Source organism: Capricornis sumatraensis, chromosome 23 (assembly GCF_032405125.1).
Source record: "Capricornis sumatraensis isolate serow.1 chromosome 23, serow.2, whole genome shotgun sequence".
In the NCBI taxonomy this organism is placed as follows: Eukaryota; Metazoa; Chordata; class Mammalia; order Artiodactyla; family Bovidae; genus Capricornis; species Capricornis sumatraensis.
In genome coordinates, this window is record NC_091091.1 from 39661806 (window position 1) to 39687051 (window position 25246).

A 25246-nucleotide genomic window follows, 5' to 3' on the forward strand; every position below is an offset into this window, starting at 1 on the left:
TGCGAAGTGAAATAAACCAGACACAGAAAAACAAGTACTACGTGATCCCTCTTATATGTGGAATCCAAGTGGACTCATAGAAGCAGAGAGTAGAGTGGTGGTCGCCAGGGGCAGGGAGGGGATGGGAGAAATAGGAGATGTTGGTCCAGGATACAAGGCTGAAGTTATGCAAGACGTCAGTTCTAAGGATCTCGCATACAGCATGGGGACAAGAGTTAACAGTACTGTATCATTTACTGAAACTTTGCTAAGAGGGTGGATCTTAAGTGTCCTTGGAAGAAAGAAAGGAAAGAAGGGAGAGAGGGGCAAATGTTAATTTGAGGAGGTGATAGGATGTTAATTAGCTTGGCTGGATGATCATTTCACAATGTATGCATATATCCAAACATCAAGTTGTACTCTTTGTCAGTTACACCTCATTAAAGCCAAAAAAAGAGGGGGGAAAAAAAACCTGACTTTTCTTAGCCAAATAGGCCAGCAATGAAGAAACACACGCTATCTACAAGGTGGAGTCCTTTGCTGCAACTAAGGGGCCATTTCTTTCTTTCTTTACTCCATGAGCCCCACCTTTGCCCCACGATCGGAGGCTCGTCTCACTAGACATTATAAATGGTTTGGCTAGTTAAAATGGGGAATCGAGAGACATAAGGTGATTAGTCATAAATATCAGTGGCGCTCATGGTAAAGAACCCACCTGCCAAAGAAGGAGACGTAAGAGAGGCAGGTTCAACCCCAGGGTCGAGAAGCTCCCCTGGAGAAGGGAATGACAACCCATTCCAGTGTTCTTGCCTGGGAAATCCCATGGACGGGGGAGCCTATCCAGGGTGTGATCCTTAGGGTCGCAAAGAGTCGAACACAACTGAAGCGACAGCACGCGCACACACACACACACACACACACACACACACACACCTTTCGGCAGACAGGATCTTCTCCTGTCCTGGGGTTCAAGGGTGTCCAACGCCCTCGGTCCTTGGTGAGAGAGTAACCAGACTGGACGTGGGGATCAGCAGCCTCTCTGTTCCCAGGAGGCTGGTCTTCCCAGGGCACGTCTTCAGGAAGGAACAGCTTGGGCGCCTGGGGACAGGAGGCTCAAGCTGTTCCGCCAGGCAGGTGTGGACGCAGGGCTGCGGTTTCCTTCCTGGCCTCCGTGGGACACCGAGCCTGACTCCTGGCCCTCTCTCTTCTCCCTGCGCTGAGGACACAGCTTCCTTCTGAGTACAGCCACAGGATTTGCATTTGGGAGAGAGAGGGGAACCACAGGGAAAGTGCAGTGAAGCAGCCTCTGCTCACGTTTTTCAAGCCTCCTGCTCTTTCCTTCCAGTCCAGGGCCAAGGGCGCCCAGCCCCTGAGCCAGGGCTTGAGGGTCGCGTCTGCGGCCGTGGTTCCTGAGGGTCCCCAGGGCGGGGTTTGGAGGTGTGTGCCTTGCCCCGCTCAGCTCCTCTCAATGCTGCCCTTGTCTGTTTCTTAATTCTGCATCTTAATGCTGTGAGACCCATGCTGGATTTTTGCTTTTCTTCCAGGCAACCGGTAACCAAAAACACTTTCAGGCAGTACCGAGTACTAGGAAAAGGGGGCTTTGGGGAGGTGAGTGAACATCCACATATTCATGAAAAGTTTCTGGACTCTTGTCACCTTTTCTGTCCCTTCCGGATTGGCCTGAAAAGTGTCTGAAGCAGGGCTTCTGAGCAAATGGCTGGGTCACGCGCCCCCTGGTGGAGAAGTGGGGTGAGGCTGGGGCCTTGGGAAGGTTACCAGTGTCTAAGGGAAGGAGGGTGGCTGGATGGAGATGTTGGAGCCAGCCTCAGGCAGGGTTCAAGTCTACAGAAGGACGCTTCAATGTGCGTCCTTGATTGTATTTGGAGGGTGAAGTGAGGACATGAGGGGCCTAAGTATGGCCAAGCCATGCTGTTAATATGCGCTGTTATGCTTAACCTGATCTTCCCCAACCTTGTCATTCCCGTTTCAGAGATGAGGAAAACTGACGTTCAGAATGGTTAGGTTACCCAGACAAGGTCACACAGCCGAATAGGGGCAGAACTAAGACCAGATCCAAATGCCTGGGGTCTCATTCCTCTAAATTATACACTCAGAGTTCCCAGGGGTCTCCCATGACTGCCCCCTGCTCCCCAAATGAGCCTCTCCTACCAGCAGCTGGTCCTTCAGAGTTCCCAGTTATTAGCAGCTGCATCTGGTTGGAAGCTTGGGACAGAGAAAATCTAGTTGCCCCCGAGATAGGAATGGTTCTTTCAGCCTCGGCCAGCCATGTAAACTGGTATAGATGGCTGCTTCTCCACCTCCGAAGGCTTGGGTTCACCTGAGATGGCACCAAAGTCATCTTGACGGCAGGGCCCTGCTCACTCCTGAGGCTGGTATACTCACAGGCCAGGGAACGGCCGGCTCTGGCCGCCGTGGTTCCCAGCCCTGGAGACACTGGCCTGGAGGAGTCTCAGGACAGCTTGGTCTCATGTGCCGTTTGGGCTTGTCTTCTCTTTGGCCCCCTCAGGTCTGTGCCTGCCAGGTTCGGGCCACGGGTAAAATGTACGCCTGCAAACGCTTGGAGAAGAAGAGGATCAAAAAGAGGAAAGGGGAGTCCATGGCCCTGAATGAGAAGCAAATTCTGGAGAAGGTCAACAGTCGGTTTGTGGTGAGTGTCAGGGCCTGGGGACAGACCCCCCTCCAGGTGACCGGAAGTGGGGCAGAGCCCCCCTCCAGGTGACCGGAAGTGTAGCAGAGCCCCCCCAGGTGACCGGAAGTGTGGCAGAGGCCCCCCTCCGGGTGACCGGAAGTGTAGCAGAGCCCCCCTCCAGGTGACCGGAAGTGTGGCAGAGCCCCCCCCTCCGGGTGACCGGAAGTGTAGCAGAGCCCCCCCTCCAGGTGACCGGAAGTGTGGCAGAGCCCCCCCTCCAGGTGACCGGAAGTGTGGCAGAGGCCCCCCCCTCCGTGTGACCGGAAGTGTAGCAGAGCCCCCCTCCAGGTGACCGGAAGTGTGGCAGAGCCCCCCCTCCAGGTGACCGGAAGTGGAGCAAGTCCCCCAGAGCGTGGGATGCAGTGAGGGAAGTGAGGAGTGAGTTGCAGGAAGGAGCCCAATGCTCCCTCCTTCTCAAGGCAGTTTGGACTGACTATGTCCTGTCCCTGGAGCTAGGCTGTCTCCCCTCTAGGTGTGAGCTTCTGTTAACACCTCCGTGGAAGAAAGGGGCCCAGCCAAGAAGCTCTGTTTTCGCAAACCCCGTAGGCTGGTTTCATCATAGGAGGCCGAAGCGTCAGTCCCATCTCGTTTATACGCGCCTTTGACTCCGTCCAGGCGAGGCTCTCTGCTGCAGTAACAAACCAACCCCCAACTCAGAGTAGCTGGAAGCGGCAAAGGACTCTGATCTGAAGTCCTGTCAGATGAGGCATCCTCCTCCACCTTCCCGCAGATGGACGCCCCTCCACACCCGCTGGGGGAGTGGGGACCTGGAAGGGGACCTGTGTTTGGCCAGCTCTCAACGTCTCCCCCATTTGTTATTATAAAACATAATATATATATGGGTAAAAAGTCAAACCTCACAGAAGGATGCCAAGTAAACATAGAAGCCTCCCTGTTTGAGTAACCACTGCAGACATGTTGGGCTTCCCTGGTGGCGCAGACGGCAAAGAGTCTGCCTGCAATGCAGGAGACGCAGGAGATGTGGGTTCGATTCCTGGGTTCAGAAGATTCCCCCGGAGAAGGAAACGGCAGACCGCTCCAGTATTCTTGCCTGGAGAATCCCATGGACAGAGGAGCCTGGCAGGCTATATGGTCCACGGGGTTGCAAAGAGTGGAACATGACAGAGACTTTTCACTTCACTTGATACATATACAGGCTTTATTATTTTTAGCCAATGGGATCTTGTAACAAATCTTAGCCTGCAGCATTGCTCCCCTTAAATTGTAGATCTTCTATAACCAGACAGATAGCTGCGCCTCTTTTTTAAAGCTATGCACCATTCCTGTGTACAGGGAGGAGAGAGGCCGTGACCTGTGCAGCTACAGGTAGAAATCACTTCTGGTTTTGAAGGCACCACAACAGACAAGGCTGCCCTGGGTCCATCCATCCTCCAACATCCCTTTGGCGTATTTCTGTGGGGATGTCCGGAAGATGGATTCCTGGCGGAGGAATCACTCTGTCAGAGAGCATGTGCATTTCCCCCAGTCACACCCTCACCAGTTGTGCCTGATGGCAAGCAGCGCCATCCACCCAGGCTGCCTGCATTCCCCAGAACTGGCGGGTTTTGTAAGAGGATGGCCAAAGGGGACAGAAGTTCTAACCACCTGATGCACGCGCATGCTTTTGTGACTTAAAGCAACAGACACCGTCCTGTCGGGACCCATGAAAGGGGCCAGCTGCCCCTTCTGACTCTGCTTCCTTGCCTGGAACTGCCGAATGGGATGGAGGGGCAGCAATGGGCTGCAGGGGGTGGTGTGAAGCGGCTGCAGCTCCCTATGCTAGTCCTCCCACCCAGCTTCAAGGCCCCCTGAGGAAGAGAAGCAGACGTGAGGGTCCCTGGAACCCCACCACACGGCTGTCTTGTGCTCCCAGGTCAACCTGGCCTACGCCTACGAGACCAAGGACGCACTGTGTTTGGTCCTGACCATCATGAACGGCGGGGACCTGAAGTTCCACATTTACAACATGGGGAACCCTGGCTTCGAGGAGGAGCGCGCCCTGTTCTACGCGGCAGAGATCCTGTGCGGCCTGGAGGACCTCCACCATGAGAACATTGTCTACAGGTGAGCAGGCGACCCTGGGTCCCCCATCTGAGCCTGAGCAAGTGAGGCCAACCCTTCCATGCTCTGAATTGGTCTCTCAGCCTTGCCCTTGAGTTGAGGCCTGGTCATTGCCCTTGAGTCGAGGCCCGGTCATTGCCCTTGAGTCGAGGCCCGGTCATTGCCCTTGAATCAGACAGACTCCCACCCTGGAACTGAGAAAGGGAGGGGGACCGCTTAGTGGGGGCCAGGTGTTCCCTCAGAGTCGATGAGGTTGGGCCACTGGTCCCTTCCCACCCCAGTACCCAGGAAGCTCAGTGAGTGGAGCCTGGTGGTCTGATCCAGAACCAACCCTTGCAGGACTTCTGTAGGATCCCCACTGAAGCAGGCATCAGAATGGACCCCGGTCTCCCCCACCCCAGGACCACGTGTCCAGATTCTGTGAGCAGTGGCCTTCAGACTCTTCTCGCAGGCCTCCTCCAAGAATTTTGAAAACCTATGTGCCCTCGTATGTTCTAAGTAGACACCTAAAATAGTCCATCATATGTTAAAATAGTGGCTAGTATTATTGATGTTTTTAAATTGAACTCAAGTGACATCACATGTCTAAAGGTATCCAGTGGAATCTAATTGCTGTAGCAAATTGACCTCCACCATCATGTAACTAGAAAAAATGCATGAAAACTCTTTAATGGTGAGGAATTTTCTATCCTTCTCTACTTCCTTCGGCCCCCAGAGACTGCTATTTTACTGTAATATACTTTTTGCGTAAAAGTCAATGATCAGCATTCCACTCTGAAATATATGGATGTAGATAAGATTTTTTTAAAATTCTCACTGACCATAAGGCTCTAAGTGTTAAAGTAATTTCTTCTGTTGAATTGCCCTTATAATTAGTAGGTTCCACTTCTGACTGGGACCCTGGAGGTTTCACCCCGTGAAGTTGGGCACCATAGCAATACGCAGGAGCAGGGGGGAACCTGCTTTTCTTCTGTCAGTTGGGAGAAGAGCTGTTGAGAAAGGACAGGTGGGAGGGGAGATCCTGTAAGATGCCAGGACAAGGCATTTTGATGCTAAGGATCTAGAAATGCATATTCTTGAAGTCCCAACACATGGGTGACTCTCTCATCCCCCACCCTCACTGGGCACACACCCCCCAGTTTGAAGACTTTTGTCACAGGGCTGTTGGCTAAGAATATCTTGGGAGCCCAAGGTTTTGAAAATAAGGAGGAATGGTCTTGATGACATGCCCGTCCCCCGCCCCCCGCATCTCCCAATTTATGCTTTTGTTTTGTTTTCATTCAAGTGAGAAGAGTCAGAAAATTTTCCCTAAGGGTTGAAAAAAGAATCCTCCACTTGATTGTTTTTCTCTTAAAAAAAAAAGAAAGAAAAAGAAAAAAAGGCATCCCTCCAAGTTCTAGCCTTTCTATTAATACTAGGGAGGAAGAGAACCACGGTGCCTCCCTGGCCCGACCACTTGCCATAGCCTTTCTGTGGGTGTGGGTTCTGTGCCCACTAGCCAGCTGTCTTTCCAACCTGGTGGTCAGTGGTGGCCGATTAATTGAAATGAGGTCTCCTGCCCTTATTTGGAAGGGTTAGCACATCAAAAGCATGGAAATTAATAACAATAGCAACAAAAGTATGTTGTAATAACCCCAATTGTCACTTTGTGAGCTTGCATCACTGGATTTGGGCACATGAACCTCTCCCCATGAGGACAGCTGCCCTCAGTTTAATGAACAAAGCCAGTTGATTGAGAACCAAATCCTCAGTCCAGATGCCATGTGTGGCATCTGCACAATGGCTTACCCAAGTTACACACCCTATCCTGTTGGTTATTCTTTAATTCACAGAGAAGAGCTTTTATTAATAAAACTAGACACTTCTGCTGCCTCTCCCCCTTACAGTGGAAAGGTTCTCTTTCTCATGAGCATGACCGTGTCTTGTAAAGAGAAGAGAGACCTTGGAGACAGGAGGAGGTGGCTGCGTCTACAGCTGTGCCTGGTGGCTATGCTTTCTCCCAGGCTGTGGCTCAGCTGGAGCTGGGGAAAGTGCCAGGCTTCCCGGGGGCCCCATCCCAAAGAGGGTCTTTGTCCTGGAGGTTACCATTCTCTCCCTTAGAATTCTCTGACCCAATTCTACAGCTGGGGTTTTATCCTCAGTAACTTCTCTCCCTTCATTCCCAGGCCTGACTCTTGCCTTCAGGGCATCCGGAGACCTCGAGGTCTTCCCATCCCTGGAGGGGTCTGTCACCTCCCAGCCCCAGGGGCCCTCAGTGCACGGACTAACCTTTGCCTAACTCCTTTTCAGTCACTCTCCAGAGTCGAGAGGATACCTATGGCAAACGACAGCATTTGTTTTAAATTAATACCAGAGGGAGAGACGTGAGCCCAAGATGGTCTTGACCCAGAGAGAGACCAGACCTCCTGAGCCCAGAGCTGGGGAGGGAATACTCAGGCCTGAGTAGCTCAAGGGGGTCCACAACAGATGCTGGTGCGCCCTTGCCACCCAGAACACTCACACTCACACGCTGGTGATCTTTCCCTTTCAGAGACTTGAAACCTGAAAATATCCTGTTGGACGATTACGGTAAGTCAGGCAGCGGCCCCGGGGATCCTTTTCCTGCTCTGTAGCTGAGCGTCACAACCCAAAGGGAGCAGGAGGCTTCCAGCGGAGACTCAGAGATGCTGACCCGGCTCCACGGGAGGGCAGAGGGCGTGGACAAAGGTCCTACTTGGCCAAGAAGGATGTGGCTTTGTGATTTTTCCCCTTAAGCAGGTTGTTGCAGTGGCGGGTGGGGGACAGGGAGAGAGAACCAGCACTGAGTGAGGAGTGGGGGGTTCCAGACTCTGGGCAAACATCTAACTCTCACACTTCCCTCACCCCATCTTTCTAGTCTGTGAAATGGAAACAGTGGGCCTTGCCCTGCCTTCTTCAGATGGTGGAGGGGGGAGCTGAGGTTCTGACAAGATACCTTGATGAGTTGTTTTACCAACTGTGTGTGCATGCGTGCATGCTTAGCGCTCAGTCCTGTCGACTCTTTGCGACCCCATGGACTGTAGCCCACCAACCACCTCTGTCGGTGGGATTCTCCAGGCAAGAATACTGGAGTGGGCTGCCATTTCCTCCTCCAAGGGATCTTCCTGGCCCAGGGACTGATCTCGGGCCTCCTGCATTGCAGCTGGACTCTACCATCTGAGCCACCAGGGAAGCCAGCTGTATGTTAGGTGTCACTACTTGGCTGCCATCGTTGTTATTTCCATGTGTGTTTGTGCACACACACGTCGATAACAAAGAGCCACCACAGGAGCCCCTCATGACCGTTTAGACTCTCACACCTGGGAAAGGGTTGTCGCATCTTCTATGTAACTGAATTGTCCTGTCTTTACAGAGGGAGCAGGGCCAGTTGACCCTGTGCCCATTTTACAGATGATAAGATTGAGGCTCAGAGGAGCCTACTCTCCAAGGCCCCCCACAAATATCAGTGGGGAGTGGAGACCTGAAATTAGGTCTCCCTGCCAGCAAATCCCAGGCCAAGGGGAGGGAAGGGGAGGGAAAAGACCTGGAGAAGAGGTTTGAGTGTGATGCTGTCAGGCAGAGGGCTCAGGGCCCACTGCCCCTCTGTGTATGCACCCAGAGCCCCCAGGGGTTCTTGTTCCCTGCTGGTCTCAGAACCGTGCCTACCACCAATCTGTCACCCAACAGCTGGAATCTGCATGCTCTCTCGCCTCACACCATTCCTGCCTTCATTGGGGGCCACTGAGCCAGCGGGCTCCACTCAGCTCCAGCCTCTCCGGGGGCGGGGGAGGCTCCCTGCTTTGGGCCTTGTTGAAATCCAGGCTGGGGAGCGGGTCAGTGTTCCTTCCTGCAGGGTCAGATGAGGCCATGCCCCTGCCGGGTTGGCCATTGGAAGAGACAGTGCCAAGGCGCACTCTCAGCACGGGGTCATCTCTGCCTTTTGAGGGTCAGTTCTGGCCCGGGAGTTCCAATGCCACCTCCCAGTCTCTGCTGGTCTGGGTGGCAGGTTCTCCAAAGGGAAACAAACAACCCCAAAGACCAACAAGGCAGAATAGGGAGTTGCCTCCCAAGTTGCTTTGTGATTTTTCCCCTTAAGCAAATTGTTGCAAAATGTCAGGAGAATCTCCCATTTTCCCATGAATCAATCCCAGAATCGAGCCAAGGCGTCTTAAACTTTGTGATGTTAGCCTTACAAGAAGCCCCTTAGGGCATTTTATGAGGCTGGTCTGCCATCATCTAGCCGAATCCAGGGGTCCTATTGCATCGTTATGTTTTTCTCCCTAAAAGTAATAATTTACCCCTGACCTCTGACACCTAACTCTCGCGATGGTCCACAATCACCCTGCATGGCCAACTGGGTACCACTCTTCTTGGGACAAATGAAAGGCGAGGGCCCTACGGCAAGTCTAGGGCCCTGCCCAGGGTGGATCAGATGTCCGCAGAACCACTCCAGGGACCCGCTGACCTGCTGTCCCCCATCAGGCCACATTAGGATTTCGGACCTGGGCCTGGCCGTGAAGATCCCCGAGGGAGACCTGATCCGCGGCCGGGTGGGCACCGTTGGCTACATGGGTGAGTGTAGGCTCCTCCCTGAGCTGGGCCCTCGAAGCTGCTGGCCTCTTTGTGCAACTTTCGGAGTAGTCGTGTGGGAGGCAGGAAGTGGTAGCCAGGGTGGGGGAGTGTTGGGGCCCCAGGGTGTCAACTACACTGAGCTCTGCAGCCCCCACCCCCAGCCCCACCTGTGTCTCAAGCCAAACCCGTCCCAGGGCAGTTTCAGAGCCGACACACAGAGTTGCCTGGGGTGTGGGTGTAGTAGGGTTCTGGTGAACTGGCAGACAGCCTTTCAGAGTGACCTTGAGAGTGGGGAGGTCACTAGGAAGGGCCTGGAAGGGAGGAGCACACCACCTACAGTGTCACAAAGCCCCGTTCCAAGGAGGGACCAGCCATGGCTCCTGCCCTGTGTCCCCTGAGCCTTCTCAGAGACCGTTGCCCTGGAGCTACACTGATCCCCTGGGGTCTGCCTACCAAATAAGGATATTCTCTGGGCATCTTCCTGTACACCTCAAACACATCCACCCGCTCACCCCAGGCAGGGGACTCGAGAAAGCTCCAAGGGATGGGGACACTTGTCCTCCTCTGGGCTCATGCCAGCAGCCCACGCTCAGAGTTCTGGACTCTGGTGTCAGAGGATCCTTTTCAGATTGCATGATATTGGGGGACCCATAGGATATGTGTCTATGTGTATGTCAGAGGTATGTATACCTATGTGAATGCTGATGGATGGACAGATGGATAGATATCAATAGGTGATAGATAATTGATGGATGATGGAGACCAGGTTAATAAATGGATGGATAGATGATAGATGGATGGATGATGGATGGATAGACGATGGATTGAAGGATAGATGATGGATGGATGGGTGATGGATGGATAGATAGATGATAGATGGATGGATGATGGGTGGATAGATGATGGATGGATGGGACAGATGGGTGATGGATAGATGATGGATGGATGGATGATGGATGGATGGGTAGTAGATAGATAGATAGATAGCTGGATGGATGATGGGTGGATGGGTGATGGATGGATAGATGATGGATGGATGATGGGTAGATAGATGATGGATGGATGGATGGGTGATGGATGGATGATGGGTGGATAGATGATGGATGGATGGGATGGATGGGTGATGGATGGATGATGATGGATGGGTGATGGATGGAGGATGATGGGTGGATAGATAGATGATAGATGGATGGATGACAGGTGGATAGATGATGGATGGATGGGATGGATGGGTGATGGATAGATGATAGATGGATGGATGATGGGTGGATGGATGATGGGTGGATAGATGATGGATGGATGGGATGGATGGGTGATGGATGGATGATGATGGATGGGTGATGGATGGATAGATAGATGATAGATGGATGGATGATGGGTAGATAGATGATGGATGGATGGATGGATGGGTGATGGATGGATGATGGATGGATGGGTAGTAGATGGATAGATAGATAGCTGGATGGATGATGGGTGGATGGATGATGGATGGTTGGGTGATGGATGGATGGGTGATGGATGGATGGGTGATGGATGGATGGATGATGGGTGGATAGATGATGGATGGATGGGATGGATGGGTGATGGATGGATGATGATGGATGGGTGATGGATGGATGGATGATGGGTGGATGGATGATGGATGGATGTGTGATGGATGGATAGATAAATCCATCTGTGCACTCTGTGTGTGCCTGCTTGGGCATCTGTGTCATCTTCTCACGCAGTGTCCACACCCATGTGGATACATTTGCCTTCCTGGATGTATGTGGCCTGCCTATCTTCTCTTGCACTTCTCTGTTGAATCTATAATCCATTTAATCGAAGTGTTAGGGAAGGCATAGTGAGATGCTGCTGGAATTCCAGATACATTTAAAGTCACCTTTACTTTGGGTGGACACACTTTCATTCTTTGAAACGAATATGTGTGCAACACCTACTGTACGCCAGGCATCATACCTGTTATCAGGCACAGCAGGAAATAAGGTGGCTCACAGTCTAGCAGGGGAGATGTCAAAGGAATGGGTTGTTTCCATCCACCATGGTCAGGCTTCTGAAGCCACAGTCAGAGTCCTTTGGGAGCACAGAGAAGAGCAACCAAGGCAGGCTCCCAGGAAGAGGAGGTATTTCTAGCAGTTGGTGGGCAGGAGTCAGCAGCGGGAAGGGATCCCAGCCCTGGAGCCCCAGGCCTCCTGTGAGCAGTACCATCACTCCTAGTTGCAGGATGTCCTGAGGCCCCATTAGCATCCCAGTCCTGGCCTCATGTGCCCGGCTCTGACCCACCACCAGCTGTCTCTCACATCCCCTGGATCTCCTGCTCTGCCCCCAGCTCCAGAGGTCCTGAACAACCAGAGGTACGGCCTGAGCCCCGACTACTGGGGTCTGGGCTGCCTCATCTACGAGATGATCGAGGGCCAGTCGCCCTTCCGCGGCCGCAAGGAGAAGGTAAAGCGGGAGGAGGTGGACCGCCGGGTGTTGGAGACGGAGGAGGTATACTCGCACAAGTTCTCCGAGGAGGCCAAGTCCATCTGCAAAATGGTGAGCTCCCGGTGAGCCAGACATCGCCCTAGGGCCGGTGTCCAGTGCCGGCTCCCCTCCCGGCCCCTAGCCGAGAACAGCAAACAGGCAGATGGGAGCAGGGGCAGGGCATGCTAGGGTGTGGGCAATGAAGCCACAAGGTCTGTGGACTGGGGTGTTTGACAGACGCTTCCAGGAGGGGGCCTGGGGTGGGGCAGGGTGGCTCCGTGACAAGGGAGGGGGGCTGCAGTGAGCAAGGAGAGGCACCCTTATGTCCAGCTCTGGGGGGAGGTCAGCATGGGGGAGAAAGGGGATGCTCCCAGCTGGCCCCCAAGATACAAAGGCATCAGGACAGCCCCTACCCTTGACCTTGGGCCTCCTGTTTCATCCAGCTCTGGGTCCCTGGTGCTGCTCTGGGGCCAGGGGCTGCAGGCAGTGGGTGGTGATAGTTTCGGCCTTCGAACATCATTTAATCATGTTTTCCACCCACTACATGGAGTGTTGGTCACACTTGCTGAGGTCCTGAGTGACAGCATCCATGGATAGAGAATTTGACCCAGCCCCAGGCAGGGCTCACTCGAGGTGTGACCTTCAGTCAGGCTGGTGGGCAGGGGCCAGACTGGGGGGCTGGAAGCCGGATAGAAGATAAGGTGGCAGGACCTCAAAAGTGAAGCTGGAGAGAGTCCGCCCTTGGACTGAGGCCCTTCTCCTTGATTCCGGCGGGCCTGCTTCCTTCCCTGCCTGGCTCTCTGGCTTCCGAGTCCCAGTTGTGCCCCCTAGGGCCCTCTTCCCTCTGGGTTCAGTACCGCTGTGCTGGGAGCTGCCCACTAATGCCAGCCGCCCTCTAATACCAGCCACGCGGGGACAGAAAGGGCCTGAGTGCCCAGCGCTTGGCACTTGCAAACCCCCAGGTCCCTTCCTCTGCTCTGCAACTAGAACAGCAAGACCAGGATCTGACCCTCAGGGTCTGAAATGTGAACATCAACAACCAGCCCGGGGTCCAGAGAAAGGCAGGCCTGGGAAACTGATGAAAAGTAGTGAAGTTCTGCTTCTAGAAAACCCGAGGCTGCACTGCTAGGGGCCCCGGAGCCATCTGGCCTCGCTCCCGCCCCCAGAAGCCCGCCCTCCTGGAGCCGGCCACCCGCTGCCTGACCACTTCCTCTCACCAACCTCAGTCTGACGTCACAGAGGCACGGGGAGAAGGAGTTGGCCTAGAGCTGCCATCTGACCACTTCCAAAGAGGAACCATAGATCTGTCATTTGCGTGTGTGAGAGGCCGTGAGGGAGGCATGGCGTGTACACAGCAAACACATGCCCGGACCACACGCCTGGGCCAGCCTGCAGCTGGGCGGCCCCCAAGGAGACAGGTAGTCACGGCAGCCAGAGCTGGGATAGAGGGACAAGAGGAGCAAGGCAGCAAGAGGCAGGGGAATGGTTGAAACCTGGGGGTCGAAAGGGGAGCTCGCAATACTTGATGTTGCAACTAGGTACCTATCCGCTGGGACCTAACTGGGTGAGGGACGGAAGGTCAGTGCATCAGCAAGTGCCCTGGGTCAGGGTCAGGAATTCAGAGAAGCCGTTCTGAGACACTCTAAGAGCAACAGGGGACCCGCTGAGAGGACAGAGAGGCACAGAGGGGCGCCTGCCCACAGTCATCGGCTCCGCGGCACTGCTGTTCCTCTGCTGCCCCCTGGAGGCCACTACAGGGAAGGCGGCAGCTGAGCCGGGAGCTCCAGGCAAACCTGGGCTCATAGGTGCAAATGTCAAAACCAAGGTCCCCTCGTCTTTCTCAGCTAGAAGAACCTCTGGAGCCCTCTGGTCTTGCTCTCCTTCCTTGAAAATGACCCTGAGGTCTTGGAAGTCTGATCTTGGACTTCCATGCCCGTAACCTCAACCCATCTGGTCTGGCAGCCAGGCTCGCCCTGTCACCACCAAGGGAGAACCAGGCTCAGGACATAGCAGAGCCTAATCGTAAGGAGACCACGGAGGCCCTGGGCAGCTCCAGCCCCCACCTGCTGAGGAAGACTTTTCTACGAACAGTAATAAAGTTAGTCCCCAGCCCCCATTCCATCTTGGCAGCCACAAAACCCCCTCCACTGCCCCTGTGGTCCAGAAGGGGATGCATCTCATTGTCCTGTCTCCTGGGTCCAGTCCCTAAGCCCAGACCTCAGCCCCCACCTTTATTAGGCCCCTGCTGAGTCCCAGCACTGTTCCTGCCCCACTAGCCCTGTATCCCTCTCAGTCTCACCCATCCTTCCAGCCCATCTCTAGTCATCCTCCTCCAGGAAGCCCTCTCTGCCTGCCCCATCCACCTAAACTCACAGCATCTCTCCCTCTTGCTTCTCCTGGATTATACCTGATATAATATTTGTGAACTCTTGACCTGATGCCCAGCTTGCAAACAGGCAACATATAGTTGGGTGTTTATTTTAGCTGAACAGTGTTTTAGAAAAAAAGTGAATAGTGGGTTGTCAAGATTTTTAAATGGAGCAAAGTCACATAAAAACCTGGATTTTCTGGCTTCTTTTGAAAAAAGCAGAAGCCCTGGACACCTGCCAACATTCCTGCCTGGCAGGAGCTGAGGGACAGCCTGGCATGGCCCACTCAGCCCACCCCTCACCTTTTTACCCTCCCTGTCTCATCTGTCTGGCCAGCCTCTGCAGCCTATGGGGCCTGCAGCCTCTGCGATTTCTCAGAGACAAGCAAAGCCCCAGGAGAAGAGCAGGAGTGGCCCCGAGCCACCAGTCCATGGGGCCAAGCCTGCCTGGGGGGCCGGTAGACCGAATGAGGCAACATTGTGAGCGGCTGTCTCACAGCTTCGTCCCTTCAAGGCCTTTCATTCCTTAGTTTGGGGGGAGGGCAGTCCCAGCAAGTCTCCTCTCTAGACCATGGACCCCAGGAGGCCCCCTGCCTCTCAGAATGAGCATGTGCAGAGAGCACCAGGACGCTGGTAAAAGAAAGGGCTGGATTCCCTCCCAGGTGCGAGCTGCCCACTTTGATTTCCGTCTCGAAGCAGACACTTAGTAGATTCCAACTGTGTACACGGTGGAGTGCTCAGTGTGGCGGGGAGGAGAGAGAAGCACAGGCTTCCCCTGGGACTGGGGAGGGGGCTGATGCCCTGCAGTCGTGAAGATGAGGGGCCTGCCCCTCCTCCTCCCTCCCCCTTCCTCCCCCGCCCCTCCCCCTTCCTTCCCCTTCCTCCTCCCCCCTCCCCATCTTTCATTCATACCTTCCTCCAGTTTGGTCTGGTGGCATGTCTGTTCCTGCAGCCCCTTCCTCTCCTAATAACCTTCCATCCTGCCTTTTGTTTGTGATGAGGACCTTCCTCCACCGCCAACAATCCTTGGCTCCCCACTACCCCTGTATTAAAATCCCACCTCCAGACCTGGCCTTCAGGACCCTCCATCACTCTCCCCAGCCAGTCCCTTTCACTCTGACCCATCTCACTCCCATCCTTTCCTCAGACTCAAAGATGAGTGTCCTCCAAGGTTGCCCTGCTTACGCTGTCACAGGTCCCTCCAGTGCCTTCTCCCCGCTTTGAAAGCCTGTCTCAGATGCCCCCTCCCCAGACCACGTTCTGACCTCTCGGCTAACAGCCAGTTCTCATTTCCTTTGCCACCGTGGTGTCGCATCTGCCTTGCCCTGGGGTCCTCTTAACGTGACTTTGCTGAAGCAGACCCTCAGCATCCCATCTCCCAGCACCTCCTGGGTGCAAGTCTGCAATGCACTTACGAATCGAGTGAACGAATGAGAGAACCCACAGACCAGTCTTTGCCCTTGGTAGCTTACCTGGAGCAGAAGAGGGGGTGCCAGTTCAGCACGCATTAGTGGGTGCCAGGTACACACCAGGCACTGGACATGCAGTCATGGGCAGAATCAGTCAGGACTCCTGCTCTCCTGAGGGTTCCAGGCATCTGAGCATGCTGAGATCCTGGGACCACAAAGTGCACCGCGGTTCAGGAGAGCCTCCCGAATCAGGGTCAAGCGGTGTCTGATGGGAACCTGGGGTGGCCCAGGCCTGGTGGACGTGAGCGAAGGGATGTCTTGGCGGGGGATGGCTCGGGGATTCTTGTGTGAAAGGCAGGTGATCACAGGCTCTCCAAAGCCCCTTACCCCTCGGGCCTCTGGGCAGGAGGAAAGGCTCCCCACCTGGCGTGTCCTCATGGGACTCTCCTTCTGCAGCTGCTCACCAAAGATGTGAAGCAGAGGCTGGGCTGCCAGGAGGAAGGGGCCGCGGAGGTCAAGAGACACCCCTTCTTCAGGAACATGAATTTCAAGCGCTTAGAGGCTGGGATGTTGGATCCCCCCTTTATTCCAGATGTGAGTAGCTCCCCAGCCTGGACTGAGCCTGTGCAGTGGTTTACGACCTTTGACTTTGCTAAACATCTGTGAGGGGCCCTGGACCAGGGGCTGAGACCTGTGGGCAGGGGGTGGCTCCCATCTGCCAGTAGCAGAGCATCGCCTGGTCTGGGGAGGTCTCTCTTCACCCATCCTAGCTTCATCACCTCTATAAGGAATTCATTTCCAGATTCCCAGGCTCCTAGAGCCCCTGGGAGCCCTCCCCCACCGACCTTGAACTCCTAGAGGGCAGGGCCCGGGTTTGTCTCTGTGAGTCCCTGAACTGCAGCCCCAGAGCATGTCTGGTGGACAAGTGAGATGAAAGAGATCAGCAGGGTTACAGCATCAGGCCCGCAGCAGCACTGACAGCCTCATGTCCCAGTGCCTCGACTGTCCCCATTTTGCAGGCGAGGAAACTAAGGCCTTCAGGGGTTATGTGACTTTCCCAAAGTGCCTAAGCACCACAGCTGGGACCCCCACCCAGGGCTGTGTGTGGCAGACAAGCCTGCGTGCTGACCCACCACCCCTGACTGGCCTCTGCTGTGGGAAGGGCCAGAGTGGTCCTCCTGGGGACATCCCCCATCACAGCCTGTGTGGGTCAGTGATGACAGGAAGGGGCCTTGAGTTCTCATCACCCCGACTGGGGGCCCCTTGGTCCCGCTGAGCCAGGGCAGCCCAGGTTCCCAGGGCAGGGGGAAGGCCCTGGGAGACCACCGCTGCCCCACCGCCTCCCGGTCCCCATTCAAATCCCTGCCTCCCCAGCCCCGGGCCGTGTACTGCAAGGACGTGTTGGACATCGAGCAGTTCTCCACTGTGAAGGGCGTCAACCTGGACCACACGGACGACGACTTCTACTCCAAGTTCTCCACGGGCTCTGTGCCCATCCCGTGGCAAAGCGAGGTGAGCACGGTGGGGTCCTTGGCTTCACCCCAAAGTGGGGGCGGGGCTGCTCCGAGGGCAGAAAGGGACGGGCAGGGGAGTGTCCCGGTGGGCGAACTGGGGCGGTGGCATGGTGCGGGGTCAGGAGCTGGCAGGGCGGGGAGAGGAGGCCTGTTCAGATGAGTCTGAAGAAGCGGGGCTGGGAAACGGGCAGCAGCTGGCGGCCCGAGGGGGATGATGGAGTCTGGATGGACTGAGGACTGAAGATGGAGCAGCAGGCAAAACTGCACCCCTCCTTTGGGGATCTTAGTGGAGGGTCAGCCCCGGAAGTGCTCCCATTACCGCATTGCACACTGGGGGATGGAGCCCAGTCCGAGCTGGTTCACGGGAGATAGACAAGATGGGGAGGTCGGCCTGCATCCCTGGAGTGGGACGGTCCAGAGCCCTGGGGTGAAGGAGGAGCTGAGGGCGGCTGGAAGATGAGCACCTCCATCCCAACCTCTGTGGCCAACTTCTGTCTTCTGAGTGAGGACGGCTCACCAGGCGGTCTGGGAGAGGCTGTGGGCAGGCGGGGAGCTGCCGGGGTCTCAGCCCGGGCGAGTGGAGGGCCTGGCAGGACCAGGCTCGGGACCGTGTCGTCCACAGCCAGGCTGCTGGGCTGCCTGTCCCCCTGCGATGACCTGGACAGCCCCTCACCCAGCCTGTGTTTTGGCCGCTTCTCTAGATGATAGAAACAGAGTGCTTTAAGGAGCTGAACGTGTTCGGACCCCACGGTACCCTCTCACCAGACCTGAACCGAAGCCACCCTCCGGAACCGCCAAAAAAAGGGCTGCTCCAGAGGCTCTTTAAGCGTCAGGTGAGACCCTCGCCTCCCACCCCAACCTGGGTGCCCTGGTCTCAGCTCCAGGAACCCAGGCCTGACCCTTCCATAGGACTGAGACCAACTTGCGGGCTGGGGAGACTGGGGGTTGCAGCTGCCGCCTGGAAGGACAGGCAACCTGTGCGAAGTGCCTTGAAACCCACTGGTTGATGGGGTCCCCAGAGCGGAGGGGCAAACCCACAGTTCACCCTTTGTCAGGGTTCCTCAGCCTCAGCGCTGTTGATGCGTTGGGTTTATTCTTTGTTGCGGAGGCTGTCCTGTGCCTAAAGGGGTTTAGCAGCACCCCTGGCCTCCAGCCAGTAGATGGCAGTAGCATCCACTCCCATGTGTCAGTCAAAAATGTCCCCAGGGTCTGGGGACAAAACGTCCCTGGTTGAGAGTCGTTGTAAAGGCGACACCAGTTATGCATGCAAAGATTTGACAAAGAACAGGTGTACCTGGTGTGGGAGAGGCGATCCCCACAGAACCTCGGGGCTCCTGAGGAGGGGCCCTGTAGTTTGATGCTGGCCCTTCCAGCCGGCAGCCAGAGGAGACTTTGTCCCTCAGGAAAAGGTATTCTTCTCTCAGAGCCTGGTCTTGGATCAAGGGTTGGTGGGGCCAAATAGGAGAAATGTCCCAGGCAGGCCTTCGAGAGAGACCCCTACCCTCATCCCTGCCACCAAGAAGGGGTTAGCCACCATAGCGCCCCCTCCTGGCCTGGCCCTTTAAGACGACGTGGTCCCATCCCCAGGCCTGCGAGGCCCCTGGTTCCTTACTCTCCTCTCTCCCAGCCCACAGGAGCAGCCCCTTTCCCCAGGGGGATGAAGAGGTGAAGGCAGGTGCAGCTCTGTCCCCAGACCCTCGGCGTCTCACCTCCCTCCTGCTTAAATAACAGGGAAGAGGTGGCTGTTTGTGGTGCTCCACCGTGGGCCAGGCCCTGCACCGAGTGCTTTTTGAAGGCATCTCTTATTTAATCTTCATAAAACCCCAGGCCTTCATTCAGCTATTCGTTCCACCAGTATGTATTGAGAACCTACTCGTGCCAGACTGTTACCTGAGGACTTAAGGTGCAGCCGCAGGCAAAACTGCATCCCTCCTTTGGGGACCTTAACGGAGGGTGAGCCCCAGAAGTGCTCCCATCACCCCATTTCACAGATGAGGAAACTGAGGCTGAGAGGGGTTAGGGAACTTGCTCAAGGTCACGCAGCCCATGAGCCCATGTAGAGGATCTGGGATAACAGGGTGGGAAGCATGGATCTGGCAGAATCCAGAGAGAAAATGCAGACTGAGGGCCAAAGTTTGCAGGTTTATCTAGAAACTTCATGAGAGTTTCACCCCCTATTCCACACATACTCATCTCCGCCTACTATAAAAATATAATTTTCAAATGCCTCCATCAAGTAAAATTGAAATTCCAGACAGAAATGACCTCCATCTTTGACATGGACGAGCGCCCCAGGACAGCCCCAGATTCTGGGACAGGCGTTTGCTATGGAAGCTCACAGTCCGGGTTCAAATTCAGCCCTGACCCCTTCCTGGTTGGGTGGTAGCTCACTGACCCTCTCCCAGCCTCTGTTTGCCCACCGGAAAATGCAGGATGGAGATGCTCGCTGCCCAGGGTGGGAAGAGGACTTAGTGGGGTGGAGAACAGTGGCCTCAGCACGTGCCCGACAACACCACCAACAGCAGGAGCAGACGCCTGGAACTTTCTTCTCCTGGGATGGGATGCTGAGAGACTGCCAGGGGTACTAAGGATGAGCAGCTCATGTTTCTGGAGTCGGGCACCCAAGAGAGCCCTTTGTATACACAGCCTTGTTTCCTTTTTCCAACAGCCCCGGGCACAAGTGGCTCCTACCCCACCTTACAAAGGCTAGGCAACTGAGGCTGAGAAGGGAGTCAGACACTTGCTCAAGGTCACTCAGCCAAGAAGTGGCACATTTAGGGTGTGAACTGGCAGCCTAACTCCAGGCCAGCAGGTCTAACCATGTAGATATTAATATAGAGGGACCGCCTCCTCCCTACCTTGGGCTTCTGTGAATTCCATAGCTTCTCCTGGGCACCAGGAGAAGCCCTCTGCCCACAGGGTGGTCTGTGGACCTAGGCCTGTGTGGGGGAAACGAAGGCAGCAGAAAGCAAGAGGGAGGGCTGGTCACCCAAGCCCCTTTCCGGCTCAGATTCCGAGGCCCCTGTGAGGCGAGGGCCCCAGGGCCTGACTCTGCAATGACTGACTTGCTCTTTCTCCCTCTCTCCTCTCTGCTCACCACCCCCCTCCCAGCATCAGAACAATTCCAAGAGTTCACCCAATTCCAAGACCAGTTTTAACCACCACATCAATTCAAACCATGTGAGTTCAAACTCCACCGGAAGCAGCTAGTTGCAGCTCTGGCCTGAAGTCCACGGTGGGACCAGCCTGGACCCTTCTTCTTAGAAGCAGAATTGCAACCAGAGGAGCTCCCACCCTGGCGGGCAGGCGGGGAAGCCCTCCAGGAACTGGGGAAGGAGGCCGCCCACCCCTGAGATGGGGAGCCTCCCAGTTCCTCAAAGAGATTTCCACTCAGGTCTGTGTTTGGAGGTGGCCCTCGAGCCGAGATGGATTGGACGTGTCTCTGGCGAACATTGCAATAGAAATCCAATCGGATACAACTTGCACGTATTTTAATAGCATCCTAATAACTAGAACTGAATTTTGTCTTTATTATTTTTAAAGAAAAGTTTTGTAAATTTCTCTATTGTCTCAGTTTACATTTTGTATATTTGTATTTAAAAGAAAGTCAGACTTTGAGGGTGTATATTTTCTGTGCAGCCACTGTTAAACCATGTGTTTTAAGACATTTTAGAGGGGGGTTGGTGGGAGGGGGGAATTTACAACAGCAATGAAAAATGTGACTCAAGACTTCCAGAGCCTCAAATGAGAAAATGTTTTTATTAAATGTAGAAAATGATCCACACTTCACCTTTAAAGGATTGGTTGTATCCATCTCTATAAGCTTTTCCTCCATTGGCATCCTTGTTCTGTTGGTTTGTAACCATCTGAATTAAATGCCCAAAGGCACACTGGGACATCACCCCCAGCCAGAATAATTGGGTGCATGGAGTCACCTGAGCTCTGCTCCATCAAAACATGCAGTTTCCCTTTGGGGGCGCATGATGCCACCATTGCTTCAGGCTCGGCCTCCTCCTCCTTCTGAAAGGCAGCCAGTACTTGGAGCTGAGAGTCTTCAGCACAATGGTGTCTAGGCCTCTTTCTTTCTGAGCAGGTTCTGACTGCTGGAGCCAGTATGTTTTCAAGAGTCTTGCATTTCGGGATCACTTCAGTCTATTTTAAAGAGACACATAGCAAAGATAAGTAGTCATGGAACCCCAAGAGTCCCCAGCCCTTCCAGCCCATGGAAGCATCAGGGGGCAGAGGTCTTGGGTTTGTAGAAGGGAGAGTGGTTTGCCCAGGGCCTCCAGGCACATCCCTTGAGTATACAGATCAGAGGGTCTGGAGAGCTTCGAGGGGCCCAGGTGACATGGATGGATGGATGGATGTGTTTGGTTCTCCAAGCAAATGGGAGAGGATGGGCCACCAAAGAAGCTCAGGCCTCACCGTCCCTTCTGGGCGAGGGAGGGCAGAGGCACGTATTAACTGGGTATCTCAAATCTCCAGGCACAAGCAGCCCCAGGGGGACTTGGTGGCTTTGCCAGCCCAGAGCCTCTAAAGGGCCCTTTGAGCATGGCCGTCCAGCCCCAGGTTGCGTCCAGCCTTCCCCTGCTGCCTTCACAAGATGACAAGGAGCAAATCCCCCTTTGCCTCCCCTCCCGGACAGGGTGAAAGGTCAACATCCCATGCTCCCCTGCCTGCCCAGTTGGCCTCGGTCAGACCTGGTCTCAGCCACCAGGCAGCTACCCCGGGTTCCTCCCACCGTGGGCCCTGTACTTCCTTCTGCAACGTCTCTCATCAAAATACAGATTCCGGGCTCCACCCCAAACCCACAGAACGGGGTTCTGTGGGAGTAGGTCCAGGAACCCGCTTCTTCAGAAAGCTTGCCTGGTCATTTTGCTGCACCCCGGAGTGTGAGAACCACTGCCTCAGGCCACCCATGGGGCTTCCGATTCTCCCAGACGTAACTCCTCTAGGTGACCAGGCAGCTTTGGAGGCTGAGGTTTCGGGAAGAGAGCGAAGCCAGCGTGTCAGCCTTGTGCACAGTTCCCATGGTCCTTTCCCAAACCCTGCCACTGGGTCTGGGCGCTAGACAGGCACCTGACCTTTGCACCTGACCGTTTTGAGGCCATTTTACAAGCAAAGGGGAGCCAGGAAAGAGCTGGGCTTCCCTCAGATCCCTTTAATACAGTATTATTTTCTTCAAGACCAGCTCATGTCTCCCAGGCTGCTTCCCTTCACTTTCCTGGGCTGAGTACAAGATGAATACAAACAGCCATACTGAATTTTTGCTGAGGAAGTGGAGCTCTTTGACCAGTATTTTAAGATCCTCAAGCTCGGACTGACCTTCCTTTCTTAACGGAAAGAGGGACAGTCATCCCGCTGGGATAGTCACCAGCCCACGCCACCACCCTCCTGTCCAGAAGGTTCATTCATTTTGCCGCATTCACAGCGACCCAAGCTTTTCCAAATCGACTGGTGTGCAGAAGTCCGTCTCTTTGCACCTCAAAGCCAATGCACTGTCGGTTTGCATTAAGCATCCTCAAGGAGCAAGAAAGAAAACATGAATCAGTGTGTTTCTGCGTTGTGAGAGCAGAGATGTTGAAAGCACAGAGCTTTGTGTGGCTCTTAGACTCACAGGCGTCTTCCTTCACAGTCACTACCTGCCCCCAAGCGCCCAGAGGACACAGAGTCAGACTCGCTGGCCTTTGCAATCCTGCTCTTCCGTTAGGCCCATCGCTCTGTACAGAGGAGGGGTATCTTCATTTAGAATAGTGCCTGAAAGTCAGCCCCCTCCCCTCGGGGTACCCACAGGTCCTGCCCCTGGATGCCCCGACCCTGCACCAACCCCCCACCACAAGCGTCTACTCTGGCTTGTTTTCTATAGCTGCATTTTTTTAAAGATTTCTTTTTAATTAAGAAGAAAACTTCCTACCACCCACCTGTCCAGGATGAGGCATATTTGTACAGTGAGTGGATTTAAATCTTTTTACTGCATTGGAGCTTTTCATGGAAGAGCCTTTCTTCCTCCAAGTCATGATGTTCTTCTCACCAGACCTTCGCTGATTTTGTGCCTTTGACGAGAGACGCAGGGTCTCGCAAAAGCGTGTCTGCTTCCACTTTTCAGGATACAAGCTGCTGTACCCAGTGGGATGGGGGTGGTCTCTCTGCCATGATCACTATGACCCAGGAGTGTTTCTCGAGCCCCTGGTCGGGGAGTTCTCCCATAATATCACTCTTAAGATCACAAAGACCCAACCCCACCTTCCCGGAGGATGGCACCACCTCCCACAACAACTCATCCTCTGATCTTTCTAGGCCAGATCGTCACTTTGAAAACCACGAGGCTTCTTGAAAGGGCAGCTGGCTGGCACAGTTGCCAAGTGTTACTCTGTCTTGAGTAGCCCCAGGAGGGCTTCTTTCCTGAAATGCACTGCTCTTAGCAAAGGAGAGCCTCCGTCTCGGAGGCCATGCTCCCCAGAAGCTCGCAGTGGGGTCTGGTGTATGCACGCTTCTCAGGCAGCCCATGGGGGCAAATGGCAGTGAGTTCTGAGATCACGTGTGGGGATGCAGCCTTGGCATCCAAGGCACAGGTGGGATGCGGCCACCTGCCCTTGAACCTAGCAAGCCCGGATGATGTTGAGGGCCTGCCCTCTGAGAGGCAGGGGGTGTCCATGCTATCCCAAGGTGTCCAGCTCACCGCGGAAGCTCCTCATCCTTTCACACCCTGTCCTCCCCCGTCCCTCAAAGTTTTCCCACCAACTTTCTCACTCAAACTGCTGACCCAGACCTCAATACAGAGGGAGCCCCGCAGCCCCCTGAACTTGGCACCCTAGGCCTCAGCCAAGGGGAACAGCTGCCTTGCCGACCATCAGCAGTCTCCAGATATGAAGAGGGGACACCAGTCGGAGTGACGCTGGGCTCGCCTCTCCGTTTGCTGTGAGCTTGTGTACCTGGGGGCAATCCCTCTGGTCGTCTCCTGTTCTCTAGCTCCACACCCTGAAGTAGGACCTCCTGACATTTTAGCCTTTGTACAGAAAGCATGTGAAATCTTTGTGCATCTCCAAGCACAGGGCTGTGAGTCACAAATGGCAGAGAGCTCACGTCTTTCTGATCACAGCAGACCGAGACGGTGACACTTTGTCCCCTGAAACCCCTTCTGTACCTACAACCAACTAGCCCAGCTTTTCAAGCTCCAGCAGGTGTGGGTGCTCATCACGTCTGACTTTAAAGGCTTGTGCTGTGGACAGTGGCTAAAACTTTTGAAACGCTAGCTCTCCTTCGGAGGGAAAGACACACCCCAAAAGAAGAATCTAGACGTCTTGCTCCGGTGCATCACTAAGTTATTTTTGTAATAGATCAGAAGCAAGTGTTCTCAATTAGAAGAGCTTTGTGGCTGTTGGTAGTGCAAAAATAATAATCCTTCTAGTATCCAAAGGTTTTTTTTTTTTTTCAGGGAAATTTTAACATTGATGAATAAAAATAGTTCCGTTTTGGAGGTTGTTCCTGAAGATACCGGCTTTTGTTCTCCTGCTGCTCTGAATCTTTGTATGTTTCCTCGAATATGTCACAGTGCTGCTGTATCTAGATCAAACCACTGTTTTTTTTTTTTTTAAGAGAAATAAATTCATTAATGAAAACATGGCTGCATTCCTTCGTTCTGAGCTGTTCTGTTCCTTCTGCCAAAGCCAACTGCCCCCAAGATGCCAGGACCTGCCACTTCGGTCTGTGAGTTAAATTTTCATCAAGTGGATGGTTCAGCCCCACCCAAGGCTGGCCCTGTACTGACCATCTGACCTGACCACAGCTAGCCCCACTCCAGGGGGCAGGGCCTAAGGAGCCTTTTCTAGGCTGTTTGACTTCTGATCCCAAACCCAACAGATGGCTCCAGAGTGTTCCTCCCACATGATACCAGGCAGGATGGCGTGAGCGGACCCGAGTCAGTGCCTGCGCTCCAATGTCGGATGAGGCACCTCCCCTGGCAGGTTTTATTAATACCCGACAGAGGCCATAACTCAGAGGTGGGCTCTGCAGACAGGGCCTCTTCTGGCCTTTCAGCCTTCACAGAGCCACACGTTAGAACTGGTCACCAGCACAGCAGGATGGCCTTTGTGCCTCTGAACCCAGAGTCCTAATCTAGGCCCCAAGACCTCTCAGTCTCCCTCTCCACCTGCTTGACTTGTAGGACAAT

At 54.5% G+C, this 25246-nt stretch overlaps 1 protein-coding gene across 2 annotated transcripts in view; it reads left to right on the top strand.

Moving 5' to 3' along the window:
* The window catches only part of GRK5 (G protein-coupled receptor kinase 5), a 232187-nt gene extending 207555 nt beyond the window's left edge, over positions 1 to 24632 (top strand). Inside the window, exons 7-16 of one of the 2 annotated variants that reach the window (XM_068961250.1) lie at positions 1524 to 1587; positions 2507 to 2647; positions 4563 to 4753; positions 7281 to 7318; positions 9230 to 9319; positions 11649 to 11857; positions 16019 to 16156; positions 16937 to 17074; positions 17778 to 17909; positions 20188 to 24632. In XM_068961250.1, the coding sequence (XP_068817351.1) occupies positions 1524 to 1587; positions 2507 to 2647; positions 4563 to 4753; positions 7281 to 7318; positions 9230 to 9319; positions 11649 to 11857; positions 16019 to 16156; positions 16937 to 17074; positions 17778 to 17909; positions 20188 to 20286 (1240 nt within the window). In that variant the 3' untranslated portion in view covers positions 20287 to 24632. The remainder of the gene's footprint in view (positions 1 to 1523; positions 1588 to 2506; positions 2648 to 4562; positions 4754 to 7280; positions 7319 to 9229; positions 9320 to 11648; positions 11858 to 16018; positions 16157 to 16936; positions 17075 to 17777; positions 17910 to 20187) is intronic. The other variant, XM_068961251.1, reaches the window with a different exon arrangement.
* Positions 24633 to 25246: the final 614 nt, after the last annotated feature.